Genomic DNA, 18867 nt, shown 5'->3' on the forward strand with positions numbered 1-18867 from the left:
TTTTTTATACTGCCCATGAGCTGATGCTTAATACCAGCAATAAGAGGAGATTTAGAAAACATAGCTTCTCTCTGAGTATCATAAAAATAAGTCCAGAAGAGGTCTGTCTAGCTTCCATTCCTTTGAACTAGCTTTCTAAATTTAGAAATTCTTTTCCAGAAACCATGGGCTCAAAGCAGTGAGCTAAGTAGTATCATATCTGACCACAGATGTTGAATGCCTAAAGTTAAACACAGAATAGTATAATTCAGGAGCCATTATAAACGAATAGCTGACTAATATATTACTCCAGCGTTAAAATTTTAAATCAACTAAAGTGCTTTGAGGAACATTCATAGTTTTGGTGATTTTTTTTCTCTGATAAGAAAAGAGAGATGGTTTTGAAAGGTATTTTATTCCATAAATGAGATTATCCTAACATTTTTTTAGGGTTGATTTCCTGTTTAAAGTTTCAAACTCATTTCACCTTTCAGATTTTAACTTGCTTTTACATTACTGCATTTTCTGCCATTTTTCTCTCATTTCCTCTTTCTGGAACTCCAATTACATGTATGTAGAACTACTTTATGTTGTCCCACAGATCTCTGAGACTTCATTTTTCTAAATCTTTGTTCTTCAGAGTGGTAATTTCTATTGATCTGTCAATAGAATTGTTAGTTACTATACTTACTCTAGAATTTCCATTTAGATTTTGTTTTATAGTTTCCAGAGACTCCCTATCTGTCCACTCAGTAAGACCATGTTTTCCTTTGATTTTTTGAATATGATCACAAAAGCTACTTTGAAGTCTTCCTAAACCCCCCATCTGGGCCGCTTGGAGTCAGTTTCTATTAACTGGGTTTTTTTCCTCGAATATGGGTCACATTTTCCCAGTTTTTTTTGCTAGTTAACAACTCTGGATTCTGTTATGTTGAGGATTTCTGGGGTTCCCTTTGTGGGTTTTGGTTTTCGTTTTGTTTTGGATTGTTGGGTTTTTATTCTAGTAGTAGACAGTTAACTTTTCTGGACTCAACTGCAAATTTGTCTCTTCTGTGTTGTGCAGCAGCTAATACCTCTGTATCACTTTTTAGGATTTCCATACGCTGCTTTTTTAGCTTGACTCTTTACTGTCTTCCTTACACATGTATGATTTGACAGACTAAATGTTTGGGCAGAGATAGTGTTCAAATTTGGGGGCACAGTGTCTGGTTCCCTTACACCTGGAGATTCCCCCTTAATTTCCAGCCACTCTGCCAGCCTCAGACTCTATTCCCTGGCACCTTAAACCAGTAAGTCTTCAGCTTTCTGCTCTCTGAGCTATGTACAGTTGGGGAATAAGCTCAGTTTAAGAAAAGCAGAACCTATCCATTATAGCTCTGTCTTTCAATAGAGATTCCTCTTTGGTCTCTGCCTACTTTTTTTCTAGACTCCCTGGGGTCTTTTCATGCATGCAGAGTTTAGGAGTCAACCAGGCATTTAGGTAGAGTTTATTCTCAGATTTTGTGTCTCAACCCTTCTGCAATTCATTCACTTCCAGATTTCCCCCTTCAGTTTCCTTTTAAATTCTGCTCTCTTTCATCTCTAGTGTGTGAAGCTCCTCTTCTCCTCTGCTTCTTCCTCACTGTCATCATGGGAGGTTGGAGAAAGCCCTAATCCCACAAGTGTACACTTTCTAGTTGCAGCTTTTCAAGAGCAATAGTATTTCTGGCTTATGCTTTCTTTCAGATTTTTTCCAGTGCCTATAAATATTTTTAATCTCTTGTTTAGATTGAATAATTGTTATCTACAGAGGGTTTTCAAGACTTCTTCACTTCACCACCATTACTGGAAGTTCTTGCATTTTTATAGCTCTTTTTTTTTATTATTATTTTAGCGGTACTCGGGGCCTCTCACTGCCGCGGCCCCTCCCGTTGCGGAGCACAGGCTCCGGACACACAGGCCCAGGGGCCATGGCCCACGGGCCCAGCCGCTCCGAGGCATGTGGGATCCTCCTGGACCGGGGCACAAACCCGTGTCCACTGCACCACCAGGGAAGCCCTATAGCTCTTCTTCAGTATTTGTTAAGGCTTTGCTGTCTGTAACAATAGGAAGGGGGTACAGTGAAGGGCTGCAACTCATATTCCACAAGTAGGCAAGAGAGCTGCTAATGTTAGAAAATGTATTCTAATAGATTTAAAGATATGAGTAGCTGGATCCTGTTTAAAATACAGTTTGAATATTGGGCATGTTTAAAAATCGGTTGCATTGATTATTTTTTTAATTGCTTTATTTGTTCTTAGATCATCCTTTATCTTTTTCCTCACCTAGATGACATGCTTGAGCTTAAAATATTCCCATACAGAAACAGTACACAAATTTAATCCAATTAGCAGGAACTCTAAAAACGTTTTACAATTATCTAGGATTGTTACAATCTGAAAACATAATAGTGATACTTAGAAACATAGTTCCCTGTTTTACCTTTTTTGCTGTTGTGTTATGACTTCTTCATCAAATAAACATTGTGGTATTCAATTTTTTTTCCCCTTTTTTAGCTGGAAATTCACCAAACTCTCTCCTTTTCTTTAAAAAGCTAAAAATAAATTTGGCCTTACTGTAAAAAAGTGATTCTAAGTCACAATGAAAGGAGCTTGGTAACGTTATTCACCAGAATTTTGGCCTTCCAGTTATAGCGCAGTTTCTTTCTTCTTTTTTTAAGGTGTAAGATCTTTTCTTTCATTAAGTGCTTCTCTATTTTAAAAAGTTTTCAGGGACTTCCCTGGTGGTCCAGTGGTTAAGACTTTGCCTTCCACTGCAGGGGGTGCAGGTTCGATCCCAGTCAGGGAGCTAAGATCCCACATGCCTCGCAGCCAAAAAAACAAAACAAAACAGAAGCAATACTATAACAAATTCAATAAAGACTTTAAAAAATGGTCCATATTTTTAAAAATCTTAAAAAAATAAAAGTTTTCAGAATTTCTAATACTCTAATATTTAACTGGTAATAGATAATAGTAAATAATACTTTTATCATTATCTGTCTCTATCATTGTTTTTTTTCATAAATTTATTTATTTATTATTTTATTTTTGGCTGCATTGGGTCTTCGTTGCCGTGTGTGGGCTTTCTCTATTTGCGGCGAGCGGGGGCTACTCTTCATTGCGGTGCACGGGCTTCTCACTGCGGTGGCTACTCTTGTTGCGGAGTACGGGCTCTAGGCGCACGGGCTTCAGTAGTTGTGGCGCGCAGGCTCAGTAGTTGTGGCTTGTGGGATATTCCCAGACCAGGGCTCAAACCCATGTCCCCTGCATTGGCAGGCAGATTCTTAACCACTGCACCACCAGGGAAGCCCCTGTCTCTATCATTCTTTTGATCATATATACTGAAAAACTTTTTCATAGACAGTTTTAATTCCTATTATATATATTTAAATGTTTATATTAATTGCAATTTTCCACCTGTCTGGATAGCAAAGAAAGACAAAAGAGATTAAATCCAATTTAGCAAAATCTTAAAAACTGCCAAATATGGATGAAGTATATGAGTATTCATCATTTTATTCTCTCTACTTTTAAGTATTTTGTCAATTTTTATAATAAAAATTATAAATACCCATTTTAATTAATTTAAGAAACCCCAAATAAAACTATATAAAATAACTATAAACTTCAGCTAGTATTAAAAAAAATTTTTTTTAATTACAAACTTTAAACTCACTGAATCAACAGTCAGTATTTTTTGTTTTCCCTTCTCTTGGTCAAATATTTTTAAAATTAATATTTGAAATCTCAATAGATAAAGTATGATGCCATTTACTTTTTAAAACCATAAAATCTTGTCATATGATTTCTTTGGTAATTGCACATTTCAGACTAGAAATTGAACTTACCATCAGTCTGATTGCTAAAACCATTAAAAGCCCATTTTAAGAGAGAAGATAGGTACAGTATACAGAAAATTGAAGAGCAGATATTTAGCTAAAAGAATTAAATTATTACTTTTTTTTAAAAAACAGCTTTATTGAGATATAATTTACATGCCGCAGTGTTCTCTATTAAAATATGCTTTGTTTGTTTGTTTGTTTTCAAATTATTTCCGCTCCCAAGTACCTGTAGGGGAGAAAGTTTTTTCCTCAACCCTCTTAGAGTCTCTGGCTGGGTCTGAAAAGGAAACTGACAAAAATTAACAGGAGAAAAGCATACAGATTTATTTAATGTAAGTTTTATATGACACAGGAACCTTGGCATATTGAGTATTTTAAACTGAAGGAACTTGACAAAACAGAACCAGGGAGGTCACTGACCTTCTCCCTCCCTCCTGCTGTTCTCAAACTCCTTCAACTTAAAATATTCAGTATGCCAAGGTGCCAAATTGGGGAGTAGTGTGTCCTGAACCCTATCACACCCTTCTCCCCCACTCCCGTCCTATCATTTACTCATGAAGTTTATCTAGAAAAGCAGTGACCCCTTTGCTATCAGGTAAGAAACCTGTCACACCCAAGGTTACTTTTAGCAGCATGAAGAAAATCAGGAATTTTGCTGGTCTCAATAGGATTAAAGAGATTCAATGAAGAGAGGGGTATGAAAAAGGAAATGGGGAAATGTAGACTGTTTATTGTCCAACTATCTTTTGAACTACTCTGCTTCTTTATTGTGTAAACAAACCAAGTTCACTTTCTTGAAAACTCCTTATCTTTCCCAGCAAAACTATTCTTTCTGCACTCATTCACTCAGTGAAGTGGTCCTACTATCCATCTGGTTATTCAGAATAGAAACCTGGAAGTCCTCAACTCTTCTCTGTCATTCTCCACATCACATCCACTTCGTCACCAAGTAAGTCCTTTTCATTCGTGAAAAGGATCTTCTTTTGGATTCATCTTCTGTTCATTTCCTCTCAGTACTCTATGAGGGCCATGATCATCTCATCTCCCTTCAGTCTTGCCTTTCCCATCCTCACCCCCCACATTTGCTGTTTCCTAGGTAACCAAACCAAAGCCATTTTTCTAAAATGCAAATTTGATCACATTAGTCATTAGCTTAAAACCCTTAATGGCTCCGCATTGACCCAGGTTAATGTTCAAGTTCCTAATAAGGCTTGCAGCCCTGACTTGGTCCCGGTTGACTTCTCCAACATCTTAACTCCTCACCTCTCCCCACCCCAATCCTTCCCAGCCACCAGGTTCTACTCTTCTGCCAGTTTCTCTCAGCCTTGGTCCTGAATAACTCTTTGATTACACATGCTATTTCTTCTTCCTAATACATTTTTTGTACCTCTGTTTCCCCATAGCTAAACCATTCTTATCCTTCGAACCTTATAGTCATTTCCTTCTGGAAGCCTTCCTTGCTATCATCTCTCCCTTTATTAAGTCAGGGGCCCTTGCTGTGTATTTCCAGAGTGCCCTGTATTTTCCCCATTATAGCACTTTGTCATTCATCTTCTCTTTTACACTCTAAGCTCTAACAGCAGTGACCAGATTTGGCTTGCTCACTGTCATATTTTCATTACTTATAAATAAGGGATGGTTAATTAAATGTTTGTTAAATTAATTCTGATTGGAACTTCACTGGCTTCCCCTGTAGATCTGCCCTTTTGAGTTTCATTCAGCTACTATTAATATTCTAAATAGTTTCTAAAAGTGTACAAAAGACCATTTAATTATCTCAATAAAACTTATGACTTTCCTCAAAAACTTAGAGAATTTTGCTTTAATTTCCTAATAGTGAACTGTAAGTCAGGTTATAATTTATATTTTAAGATTTCACTTTTATATTTTCAGCCATTGGCTAATTTAATAAAGATATTGTTTCATTTAAATTACAATTATGGATTATTTATAGTGTTACACTATTTATTTCATGTATTATATACCACCTTGGCAATGGTCATCTCCTTGCTTGTCTTGGGGGGAAAATAAGGGTTAAGTAAAAGAAGATCGAATTCTGTTAATATCATTAATATCACATACTGGTTGAAATTTTATATATTTTAGGAGAATTATCTGCATATATGAAATCACTTTAACTCAAAAAATAACATTTGGGGGAAAGGAAGGAACTAGTTATGAAATTTACTTCATGATTCCTATCTTTGCTTGTGTTCTCACATTTTGTGATGAACTCATATATGTACACAATATTTAAGATAAAGATAAATCTTTAGCTTTATGTTCCAAATCTTAGACAATTATAGTGTATATTTCTTTAAAAAAAATTTTTTTATTGAAGTCAGTTGATTTACAATATTGTGTAACTTTCAGGTGTTCAACACAGCAATTTAGTTATACTATGTTTCTTGATTATATATTTTGTCATCCTTGTGCATTGCAATTTACCTATTTGAATGGAATAGGTTTTATTTGGTGAATATTTTCTAAACAAGTATTTCAAGTCATTTCAGTTCTTTGGGTAGTATATTGAAAAGGACTGAGAGTTGGAAATCCTGGGTTCTGGTCCTGCCTGCCTCCATCATCAAGTATGGCAGTTCCTTTATTCTATAGTATTTCTTGTTGGAGAAAACTAATTTCTAGAAATAAAAACATATGGATTCAAGTTTGTTTTTAAAGAGAGGAGCCATTATATGTTTGTGAATTAGTTGAACTTATATACATTGCATCAGGTACAGCACTTTATTTTTTTATGTGTAAACCAATCTTGAGTTTTATTTGTCTCCTATCTTTTTCCAGTTTAAAGCTTCTTAAATTTAATACTATTTATCTCTCAGGGTTTCCTTTGGGCATGCGATATACCATATTGACTACTGCCCCTTCTACTTATTTCGAAAGGACCCCCCCAAAAAAAAACAAAAAATTACTGGTAAAAGTGGCTCCTTTCTTTTGAAAACGTGAATTTTATCATCTCTGTAGATCGTATGATTTACCATTGTGCTTTAGAATATGATGCTCTGGGTAAGTTTAAATACATTCTCATATACGGCAATGTAATATCACGACTTGATAATTTTTTAAACTATTTAGTAAACAGCATTTGTAAAATTAAATTGTTGCTGTTACATAGTGTTATTAAATAGGCACCCATGAAAAGCATGGTATTGAATATCACTTTGGTAACAAGAGGATGCTGCTTTGTGGAGTCTCATTTACATACTAATTGCCATTGCTTTGTTTCTGTAGCAACAATAAGCCACCCCTTTGATGGTGGTTAGCTTGAATTATTCTGCACCAATGCCCTGTTTAAATCAGCTATGTTAAGTAAAAGAAGCAAAGAATGCTTATAAGGAAGGTCATTTATTACATTGAAATTTGTTTTAGATGCTTGACTAATGCTGTGAAGGTAAATATTACATTTAAAAATTATTTCATCAGTAAAGTTTTATGGTTTTTAAAACAGACTTTGGGTTTGTGCTTTTAAAATATATTAAAAATATTTTTGAGATACCAGTATATTCTGTATGTGAAATGCTATAGTTAATGATAGATAAATGACCCAGAAACTTGAAACATCTTTAGAATAGAAAATCAAATGCATGTCTAAATGGATTTGTTACTTTCAGAGTTCTTTTTATGTGTTAGAATTGTGTTTTGTATGACTTTAGGTATGTTTGCCTGAATTAATAATATTAAAAATATCAAAAGATAGAATGTAAAGGACTCAATAATATTCTGTTGTTAGTGTCAACTCTTTTTTTTTTTTGCTTTGTATCATATTGACTTAAATATTGAGTGATTAAATTCTGAAACAACTCAGTGAAGTAGTTTACTCTTTAGTGGTACTTTTATTAAACCATCTAGAATTTTGCCCTTTCTTACGGAATATTGCTTTCAGTGTTAGATTGTCTGCTGCCTTTGAAGCCTAAACTTGATAAAGTTTATGGTAATATTTTATTTGTCTCCAAAAATTCTGCCATATGAGAGGTAAATAGTTTAGAATCATAGAGATGGAAGATACTTTTAGAGATTACCCAGAGTCCAGCCTTCAGCCTACCATTAACATCCATTAACTAAAAACCTAGTTTCTTTCTTTATGAACACTTGGCCATTGGCTTTCTTTAATCTGGCTGGCCATGGTGAAGAGAAATACTATGAGTAAAAGGTATTTGCATATTTTTTGTAAGGTAGCTGTTTTTAAGTCTCTTATCCTTTAGCAACTGTCTCCCTCCCCCAACCCTTTTTTGTTGGAAATTATGTGAATAGATTTTTGTTTTATTTAATACAAATGAGACTGAATATTTTTCTAAAGAGTACAGATTATGCCTCAGTGAGTTTTAAATAATGGATAGAAGAAATCTGAATAATAAAACCTGATTGTTAAATAGATATTACAATATATTTATTACTTCTGGAATATTTGAGCATTAAGATATTTTAAGCAAATTATTTTTATAAAAATTGTCTGGAGCATTGAGTAAGAATATGTTTACTTTTCATAGGTCATCAGTACACACGTGTGTGCGTGTATGTGTGTGCGTGTGTGTGTATAACCTGTATCAGTTGAAGCAAAAAAGGAATTTATCATTACTCTTTAAGAGATACCTCTCCAAGAACAAAGTTCTTAAAGTACTAATGGATAATGAAGCTCTTTGAAAAGTAAACCTTTGTAAATTACTATTTTTTATGGTTTTATTTCTCAAGTCTTTTTCCTTTATGACCGAGAGTAAGTGTTCTTAAATGTTGCATGAAAGCTCTATTAATAAACGTCATTTCTTAACTTTTCCTTTTTGGTGGCCACAAAGAGATTTATAAGGTTACTGAATTATTGTCACTTACTGTCACTCATACCTCAGTTAACTGCTTGCTTGAATTACCGCCACCTAGTTGCATTGATGATTAGTAGTTATTGATGACTCAGTTCTTATTAAGTACAGACTTTCTGTCTGGCACATGTGGCATCTTTAGCCACTAATTGAAAATGTGCTTGAGTTTCACTAACATGTATATTCCTAGTTTTACTCAAAATCTTAACGTGTGAATACTGACAAAGTTCTTCATGATACCAATGTTAATTCTGTAGTAGAACTGCAAAGGAAAGCAACTTGCACCTATATTGTATGTTACCATTTACAAAGTGCTTTCATTTTTAATAACAATCCCATAAAATAGGCAAAGCAGGCGTTTTATAAGCCTCATTTGACAGATAGGAAAAGGGGGGCTCATAAGTCAAGTAATTTGCCCCAAGGTCACACAGAAAGTAGAGTCAAATTTTGATCTTAGGTTTTGTGTCTTCAACTTCCTCTCCACTATATTGCATCCTTCTCTGTATATTTATCTTCCTCGGCATTCCATTGCTTACAACCGTAATGTGGGAATCAGAAATCTAAGACCAAATTACACACTTCAAAAAAAATCTCATCTGTGTGTCTACTGTGGTGCCAAGACCTATGATAGTAAAAAGATAACTTATGTCCCTCATTTCCTTTCAGTAATATTTATCTGAGAAGCTGCACATTACTGCCTGTCAGAAGGTGTGATCTCTGTTAACACTGTTTCTACATTTTTTGTTTTTTTTAATGTAGAAAACTTGGTTGCATGTTGATATGGATAGTAATATAAAGGAAGAAAAAGACTTCTAAAAAGAATAATAGGGGCTTCCCTGGCAGTCCAGTGGTTAAGTCTCCACGCTCCCAATGCAGGGGGCCCGGGTTTGATCCCTGGTCGGGGGACTAAGATCCCGCATGCACACCTGGCACAGCCAAATAAATAAATAAAATATATTTTATGACAGGTTTAAAATTTTTATTTATTGTGGTAGAAAGAGTTAATCAATGTTATCTTTATCCTTAAATAAAAATGGGATTATTATTTTTTGGGGCCAGAACTGTTCTGCTAATTCAGATTTGTCACTTTTTACTTTGCAGCAGTTAGAAGAAAAGAGTGAAGATCAAGAAGACAAGGAATGTTTGAAACAAGCAATAACAGCTTTGCTTAATGTTCAGAGTGGTATGGAAAAAATATGCTCTAAAAGTCTTGCAAAACGAAGACTGAGGTGAATATTTTCACTTTTTTTATAATCCTCCTTTTCACCCTGAATATTGTGGTATAAATTCAGGGATCCCAGTTCCCTCCTCAAGTAAACAATGAAGAAAATACTTTTAGTGACAAGCTTGGCCTTTCAGAGGAAGTGACATCAAAGCCAAGAGAATTTGTTATTGTTTGAAAAACCTTTCATATTTGTGCATTTTCCTTGCATACTCCCAGACAAGACCTCCTGAGAGTCAACTGGTAAGCTAAAGGAGAGATAGAGCAAAATGTATTGGGTAGATTTATGTCAACATCATTGTTCTGTCAAAGTAAAATTAGTAGTGTCTTTTATTTTAGGGATTATGTAACTCAAGGCATTAATTCAGATAATATGCTTCCAGTTTCCTAATTATAATATATACGTGGTTTTTAACTTTAGGTATTATCTACTTAAGCATTTCTAGATAAATTTTTTAATCTTTCTTTTCTTTCACTATATTGGGCTACTTTTTAATACTTGTCATTCTAAATATTTCATAGCCATGGTAGAAATAATCATTCTGTAGCTAAATTTATAGGGTAGAATTTTGTCAATAGTCAGTTGTTCTTTTTAGAGCACTAAAAAAATGTCTCCACTGTGTTGCTTTAGTTTCCAAAACTGTGCAATTTTGTAACACTAATATATTTGGAGAAATAGTGAAAACCTCAGTGCAACTTTTTAAAATATACTTTTGCACTGTCATTTATTTACATGAATTGTAGATTTCCTGTCATCTTTGTACTAACCATGTTTTTTCCTTTATCCTAGTGAATCTGCATGTCGGTTTTATAGTCAGCAAATGAAGGGGAAACAACTAGCAATCAAGAAAATGAACGAGATTCAGAAGAATATTGATGGTTGGGAGGGAAAAGACATTGGACAGTGTTGCAATGAGTTTATAATGGAAGGAACTCTTACACGTGTAGGAGCCAAACATGAGAGACACATATTTCTCTTTGATGGCTTAATGATTTGCTGTAAATCAAATCATGGGCAGCCAAGACTTCCTGGTGCTAGCAATGCAGAGTATCGTCTTAAAGAAAAGTTTTTTATGAGAAAGGTACAAATTAATGACAAAGATGACACCAATGAGTACAAGCATGCTTTTGAGATAATTTTAAAAGATGAAAATAGCGTTATATTTTCTGCCAAGTCAGCTGAAGAGAAAAACAATTGGATGGCAGCATTGATATCTTTACAGTACCGGAGTACACTGGAAAGGATGCTTGATGTGACAATGCTACAGGAAGAAAAGGAGGAGCAGATGAGGCTCCCTAGTGCTGATGTTTATAGATTTGCAGAGCCTGACTCTGAAGAAAATATCATATTTGAAGAAAACGTGCAGCCCAAAGCTGGAATTCCAATTATCAAAGCAGGAACTGTTATTAAACTTATAGAGAGGCTCACATACCATATGTACGCAGGTAAGAAGCATGAACTTGCCTGTCACTTTTATTCTGCTTCAAGCTGATTTTTCTTTGCTGCACAGGTCATTATGCCTAAAATAGAAAGCAAACTGACAGCAAAAGACCTCCGCATTATCAGAGTTGATTTTCCTTTGACTAAAAATACCGTCACTTTATATTTCTTTGAAATTTTATAATCTTTCTACCACATTTACATATGTTACTTTTAACTTTGCAACCAGAGTTATAAATAAAGTTACTGGGCTAAATTTAGACAGTGGCAGAAACAAGACTAAAAGTAGTGATAAATCAATCATCATTAGGGTCTAAAAATCTTTTTACTCCTTTACCTCTTTTTTTTCTTTCTTTTTCATTACTGAGATTATAAAATGAGTAAAAATTCTAATTGATATCCATTACCAAAATTGTGCTGGTAGTACATTATATATACAGCATTGCTTTTTCTTAATTTCCATTCCTAAAATTTATTAAATTTAGCAATCCTGGGAGTCATTTAAGTTTTCAGTATTTTTTGCTTTTTACAACTGATCTTATTTAGAGAACAGTTTCACCTTAGCGCAATTTTTAGAGACAAACATAGGTGTTTGGAGGATTCCTAGGGGGTTGAGACATGTTTGTCTTTAAATGGGCTGCATCAAATATCGTGTTTGAGAGTAAGGAACAAATATAATGATCGATTTTTTTAAAGTAATTTTATTTCTTCTAATAAAGTAACATGATAATCCAGTGTTCTTCAACTTCCCTACATAGTAGGAAATTTGACGATTGTAAAATACTGTGGAAAGAGCACTCACTGTTAGATTCACACCTTCACTCTATCACAGTTCCTTAAGGTTTTAGAACCTTAGTTTTCATCTCAAAAATCAACATCACAACAGCTGTCTTAGAATATTGTTGGAAAGAATAAATGAAATATGTGAAAGCTCTTGATAAATATAAACTTATTTTCAAAGAATGCTTTTATTACAAAGACATATAAAATCAAACACAGCTCTTATAAGTGCTATTCTTAAATAGTTGAATGTGTAAGTTAACTTCCATCCCCAAACTTTTTGCTTAAATATATTTCTATCTCTAGGATATGTGTGTTTCTGGGGAAATTTCTCCAGTTTTGAAAGTCCTTCAAATGGGTTCTCAGTTTTCTCTGGAAACTATTCTGGCACCAGTTGAATCTGGTAGTTCTTTTGCTAGTCTTTTCCATAGTGAAATAATAGTGTTTTCCGTAGGCTAATTTTAAAAGCAGTTTGGGCCCTTTAAGTGTATATCATTTGGTAGTAGCAGGCAGTAACTGAAACATGTTGAATATAATGAAAGAAGACTCTGGGATTCCAATTTTACTATTGATTTTTCACCTAGAAACTTCTGTAGTCAGTATATTCATTTTACTGACCCAAAAATAAAAAACAGATCAAAGCACAGAAAATTTAAATAAGCTGCCGAGGATTCTACATGAAAAATAGATTATTCTGTCATCTTTTTTTACATATGAAACTTATTTTGAGAGGTACAATTTTCCGTAATTAATATGACCTGTTTATTTAGTTGATGACCATCAGCTTCTTTAAGATCTAGAATACAGCTTAAAAAAATGTTTTTATTCAGAATTACCTGAAATTTGTAGTTGCAAAATTGTTATTTCTTTGCTACTTCTGCAGGAATTTTTAAGGTTATAAAGGTTCAGGTTATTCTTCTTGCCACATTATTCTGATTTTTGTGTCTTGGAAGATTCACAGAACTTTTTATCATAAACATTCTAAACTGTTCATCGTTTTAAGTACCTTTGTTTTGGGTTCTTAGACTATTTAGAGTAGAATTAATCCTTAGATTCTTATCTATGTGAGGCAGAAGTTGTTTTTTTTTTCTTTCTGTAGAGCAATACAAGTGGCAGGTGCTAAAGAAGACTTGTTAGTGTTTACTATCACAAGTCAGTGGTATTTGATTTGGAAAATATTTTCAAATTTCAAAATTTTTAATATAATTGTTTCTTTAAAGCTCCTATTGTTAATGATAAAAATTTTCTTTACTGCTTGCTTTATTTCACAGAACTGACTTATGATTATTAATAAGCAGTTACAGAACTACAAGTAAATATTTTTTTTTCAGGGGACTGTGCCTTTTATTTTTTGAATGAGGAAACTTCAAAACAAGCAAAACTAGAACAAGCATAGCTTGATAGTTTTTCTTTAGTCTTGGCAGTCTTTTCTCCTTAACGTACACAATGCTAGCTAAGTCTGTAGACACAGTACTTTTGCTATGGTGTTTTATTAGTTACTTTTGATAGTTGCTCTCATTTACATTAATTTTTAGCTTTTGAATAGAATAACTTAAATGGTTTTATTTCTAGTTAATATAAAACACTTAATTTATAGAACTTTGCAAAGTTAGGTGTATTCAAATTTAAATTTACAAGATTTTTTACTTTTTTAAAATGTTAAAGTTTTTTTAAAAATTCCTTTCATTAATTTCTTGAGGAATAAAAAGCCACTGTTGGGTTCAGAAGTGTTGTAGCTAAGCTTTTTGACATTTTTCTTTCCTATCTTATTTTGAAGCTTTATTGAATATTTTAATTTATGTCATAAATATATTACTAGTGTAACTAAAACCCGTAAGCAGCTTTCATGAATTGTGATTTACCGTACACACGGTACGGTAAATAATTAATAAGTATTAATTATTAGCTTATTTGACTTCTGTAAGGTCTGTGACTGAATGTATTACTGGCAATATAGAATGTGTTTTTAATAGACCATGTATGAACTTGTAAAACATGAAAGCAGCTATTTTTTTAAGGTCTTTTCCAGCTCAGATGGACTCTTGGTCCTCACTACAATGATAATAGATCAGCTATTTGTTTAAAGAACTGTTGGTCTGCTCTATTTAATTTTGGTTCAGTTGGTTGATAGGTATTTTATCAGAGAACATACAGTGCAAGTTGTGGCTTACACTGAAACAAAAACTAAAATTTAACTTGCATATTTTTATTACATTGTATAGAATTATAATAAGAGACATTGGCTGTAATAAATGAGAAAAATCCAATAACTAATAAGCACTACTTTCAGACATTATCATAAAAGAAAACTTGTTTAACCTTACTTAATTCAGACTTCATTGTGGCTTCAACCAGCTTGATCACTCAAGTGTTTTAACAGTAATTTATGAAACAGAGCTATAGATCTTAGATGATCAATCCTTCACTTTATAGACCAAAACCCAAGGCCCCTGAAGTTTGTGATTTGCCAGAAATCATACCAGTTAATTGCAGAAAGAGGACTAGAAATTAGGTTTCTTGACTCTTGAAATAGAGTATACTTGATACCATGTTACACTGACTCATGAATTTTTTCATTTTTAGAATATAATTTTTATTATGTATATTGAATAGTAAAAATAAAGAGAATTACTTGCTTGGTTTGAATTGCTAGTAATATACACAGTTTGTTCACTTCTGGGCAAACACAGGTCTACTATGAAGATATAGTCAGAGTACTGTTATTTTTCTTACTGAAATAGGTAATAAATTCTGACTATAGATAACTTCTATTTTAATGCATAGATTTTAGTTTGTATTTAGATGTTGGTCATTATAATTTTAGTTTTTAACAAAATCCAGTCAGTCTATTGGTGGTGTTTGCTCTGTAAATGTAGGTGAATTAGAAGGTGCTTAACTGTTGCTCAAAAGAATTGCAACAGGGTTTTATGTGGGATCTAATTTATAGTGCCTCAGGTCCAGTGTTTCTAGACATACAATAATTAGTTAACTACATCAAAACTTCAGAATTCATCTGAAATGGTGTGGGGGGAAATTGTCTAGTCAAGTGGATCATTCTGCATCTGGTAAGGATGTGAAGAGACTTTTACCTACAGTAAGAAAGCACAAAGCAATATACATAAAAAGCAGAAGATGAAAGTAGGAATTTCACTTCTGTTACAGAGTTATAGGAAATAATTTAGTACAAATTAATTATTGAGACTTTAAAACAACATGGGTGAAGAAATATGGTATGTCTGGTTTTGATAGTCTCTCTTAGAGAAATGAGATGACTTTGTGGTAGGAGTCTTTCAGAACTGACATTATATGGAAATAAAAGCTTTTCATACTGAATTGTGGGGAAAAGGTGTTTCCCATGCATGGTGAATTTCTCTTTTAAAGAAAATGGTATTGAAAAAATTTAAGCCAGTTGATATTTTTCTTTAAAGTATTTACTGCTATTTTATGCCCTCATATGGAAAATTTGCAAAAAACTGCGTTAGATTTCTTTGGAGTTTGTGTCCTGTATAAGCTCAGTTCGGGTGTTTTAACTTTTAAAAAAATCTTTTGAACGAATTTTTGATCTATAGGGCAGTGCTGTTCTATTTTTAAACTCTCTGATTTTTTTTTTAAGTGTGTGTGCGTCAGCATAGCGTCTGTTTCCTTTTTTAAGGAATTCAAGAGTGATTGTTTATAAATCCTTGTTGAGGAGCTTATTGTTTCTTGTAGCGTTTTAAATGGCTGTATTAAAGGGAGAATTATCACATGAACAGACATCCTGATTAACGGTGTTTCACTATGGTGGTTGGGGGAGGGGTATTTACATAAATAACTCTATGTAACAAATATTTCATAAATTTATTGACCTTGCCAATAAAAATGTGTTAAAAAAGGATTAAATTTATCACCTCGAATCTAGTATGCTGTATTCTGAACATTAATGTAAATATACTCTGATTTCCTAAGATTTTGAAGAATTGTACAATAAAATATTATCAAAGAAAATAGCTTTAGAATGAGGGAGACAGGCAGCTAGAAGGCCAGCAGAAAATAGAAAACACGGCTCATATTTGAAATAGCCTGGGCCGAGACCGGGGACTTGATGGTAGAGTTGGCAGGTACTTGTACACACAGAGAGGTTGGGTAGACGGAGGCGGAGCAGCTAGTGAACATGGTGGACATCTGAGTCCAGGGCTTTGAGAGTAGAAAAGAGTGTTACCTAAAATGGTGAAGAAGAAAAACCACAGAGGATGTTTTTGCCATTGCTCGTATTGAAATCCATTAGGGGTTGTGTTTGAGAAAGAGGTTTGTGGAATTACATCCACTAGCAATAAACAGAAAGAGGAGAATATCGAAATAGTTGATTTTCAGTTTCTCCACAAATATTTGTGCTTATGTTTTAAAACCAAATCAGCCTGGCTTTTATATTTTTAACGCATTTGCCTTCCATCTGTCTCTGAAACATCACTTTATAATACAGGTGGATAACAGAGGCAGTGTAAAACTTAGCTATTATCATTGTCTGATAAATGTAAGTAGGTACTTTGTTTTCCTATAAAATTATATAACCTGTCCTTATTGACGGATACTTTTAAAATATCTAAGTATTTTAGTCCTTTGTATCATCAATAAGATAAAGGTTTCCAGTGATTAGTGTGACATATGTGTCACTATCACTGAAATGGAGAAATCAATAGAAATAAAAATAGCTTCTGGAATATGGAATTTTGTGCAAAATTTCAAATATAGATGTTATGTCCTCTCTTAATGTAAGTTTTTCATTCATTAGCAATTTCCCACTGCTTTAGAAACTAGAAACAGAGCCTAAATTAATACAAGCCTGGGAATATATGCAGCCTTTAAGATGTTTTTTGAAAGTACTTAAACTCTTGCCACTTTTTCTTGGTTTATTTTTAGCTTCTGGTTTTTTCTGTTGGCAAGACTGCTCTAATTTCTAATCAAGCTAAAAACAACTTAAACTTGAGTCACTTTAGAAGTTAATACAACAGTGATGATTGTGGGAGTGTTTATTGCACCGCCAGCTTCAGAAACTCCTCTTCTGAATAGTGTACAGGAAGGTACAGCTGCTACTTCCTAAAATCTGGAAGAAGGCTTAACAAGAATTACAGAATCACAATTAGACTGCTAATTTCTCAATGACTTTAGTGCCTTTAACCAAGATTAGCAGTTTACAGCTTCATTCTGAATTAATCATTTATGTGAATTTCTACAGTGATTATGTAACTCATGGATTCATTCTTTATATTTAGCTCTCACAGCTTTGGAAACCTTAACAGATCCTTTAATCCAGGGAGGTCAGGTGATGTGGCAGAAAAAAGCAGTAAATCAGAAATCACACGATCTAGATTCTGGTTCCATCTCTTTCACTCTATTGTGTGACTTTAGATAACTCTTAGTTACTTCTGTCATATGTAGAAAGGGAAAAACAGCAGCCGCCCTGCTCACTTCACAGAAATCATATGGAATGAATTATGTGAATGCTCTTTGAATTCATTACGTAACAGACATCAGGAATTGATGTGATCCCTTTTGACTGATATGGCACTGAGGCACATCATGACTTTCCCAGCATTGTCATCAGTTAGTAAAGCACTGAAATGGCCAGAAGTTTTGGTATAAGATGAAAAGGCTGTTTTAAAATAGTTTGCCTTTAAAAATAGCCAGTTTTCTTAAAACATACTTTAATTCACTTAGAACTTGCTTTTATTGTTTTTCAACTTAAAAGTATCTTTGATATCCCACAACTTTTTAGCCTGACTTAGGTGGCATTTGAGAAGAAATGGATCTGGATATTGATTTTAGACTTTTAGACTAAAATAAACTTTTCTTTTAAAAAAGGGAGAGGTTACCCTTAATTTTGGAACACAGCTCAGGGATATTTGGAGCATTCTGTACTAAGGGTCTGGCCTCTCCAACAGTGACAGCTCAGCATCTCTACAGTGGCCACTGCTTTTGCTTCCTAAGTACATGATGTTTGAGTAGCCTCACCTTTACATATAGATTTGCAGAACAGGAAGAAGATTCTTGAAAGGGAGGATTGTGATGAAACCGATATAAATCTCTGTTTTAAAATCTTGTACAGCCTTCTGTTTTAAAATCTTTTCTTCTGGTTGAGACATTAGTCTTTAACGTTTGAGGAACTCTGTAACTGAAGACAAACAATAAAATACCAACAAAGAGGAAATTACTAAAGGATTGTATCTATTTAAATCACTTTTATCAGTAACCCACTCTAGCCTCAGAAGGTATGAAGCTAAAGGAGAAGAGGGCCATTTAAAACCAATATATTTTTATTATGTAAATTTTTCTTTAACTTAAAAATTTATTATAATCTTAAATTCAAGGTTGTCTGATATTTAAATCAATTCATTATCTTGATGACCACATATACCAATAGATTGGAAAGAGATTTCTATTTTATGATAAATCCATGAATTTGATTTTGGCGGGCGGGGGGGAAGTTAACATAGTTATTTTATTTTAAGGCTCAATTTAGGGTGATTCTTAGACAGAATCAGACTAAATAGAGATTTTCCATGCAAATGAATTTGATTCTTGCTAAATCCTATGCTAATAACAGACATTGTATTTCTTATAAAGAATCCATAGTGTGTAGCCTAACAAAAATAAAGGTAGTTGCTACTCTCAATAAATTTATCATTAAATTATAGCTTACCATTCCTTAGTGATGTGAAGCAGGAAAAGGATACTCCCAATAAAAACACTCAAGTTAATGAATTCTCCCCTCGTCCTTTTT

The 18867-nt window shown here is 33.6% G+C and overlaps 1 protein-coding gene across 5 annotated transcripts in view; it reads left to right on the forward strand.

The window, feature by feature from the left end:
• SOS1 (SOS Ras/Rac guanine nucleotide exchange factor 1) overlaps window positions 1–18867 on the forward strand; it is a 151100-nt gene that overhangs the window by 101645 nt on the left and 30588 nt on the right. For all 5 annotated transcript variants that reach the window (XM_019942786.3, XM_019942784.3, XM_019942785.3 and 2 more), the window contains 2 exons: window positions 9769–9896; window positions 10680–11335. In XM_019942786.3, coding sequence (XP_019798345.1) covers window positions 9769–9896; window positions 10680–11335 — 784 coding nt within the window. The remainder of the gene's footprint in view (window positions 1–9768; window positions 9897–10679; window positions 11336–18867) is intronic.

The sequence above is a fragment of the Tursiops truncatus genome, chromosome 14, assembly GCF_011762595.2.
Source record: "Tursiops truncatus isolate mTurTru1 chromosome 14, mTurTru1.mat.Y, whole genome shotgun sequence".
NCBI classification, from domain to species: Eukaryota; Metazoa; Chordata; class Mammalia; order Artiodactyla; family Delphinidae; genus Tursiops; species Tursiops truncatus.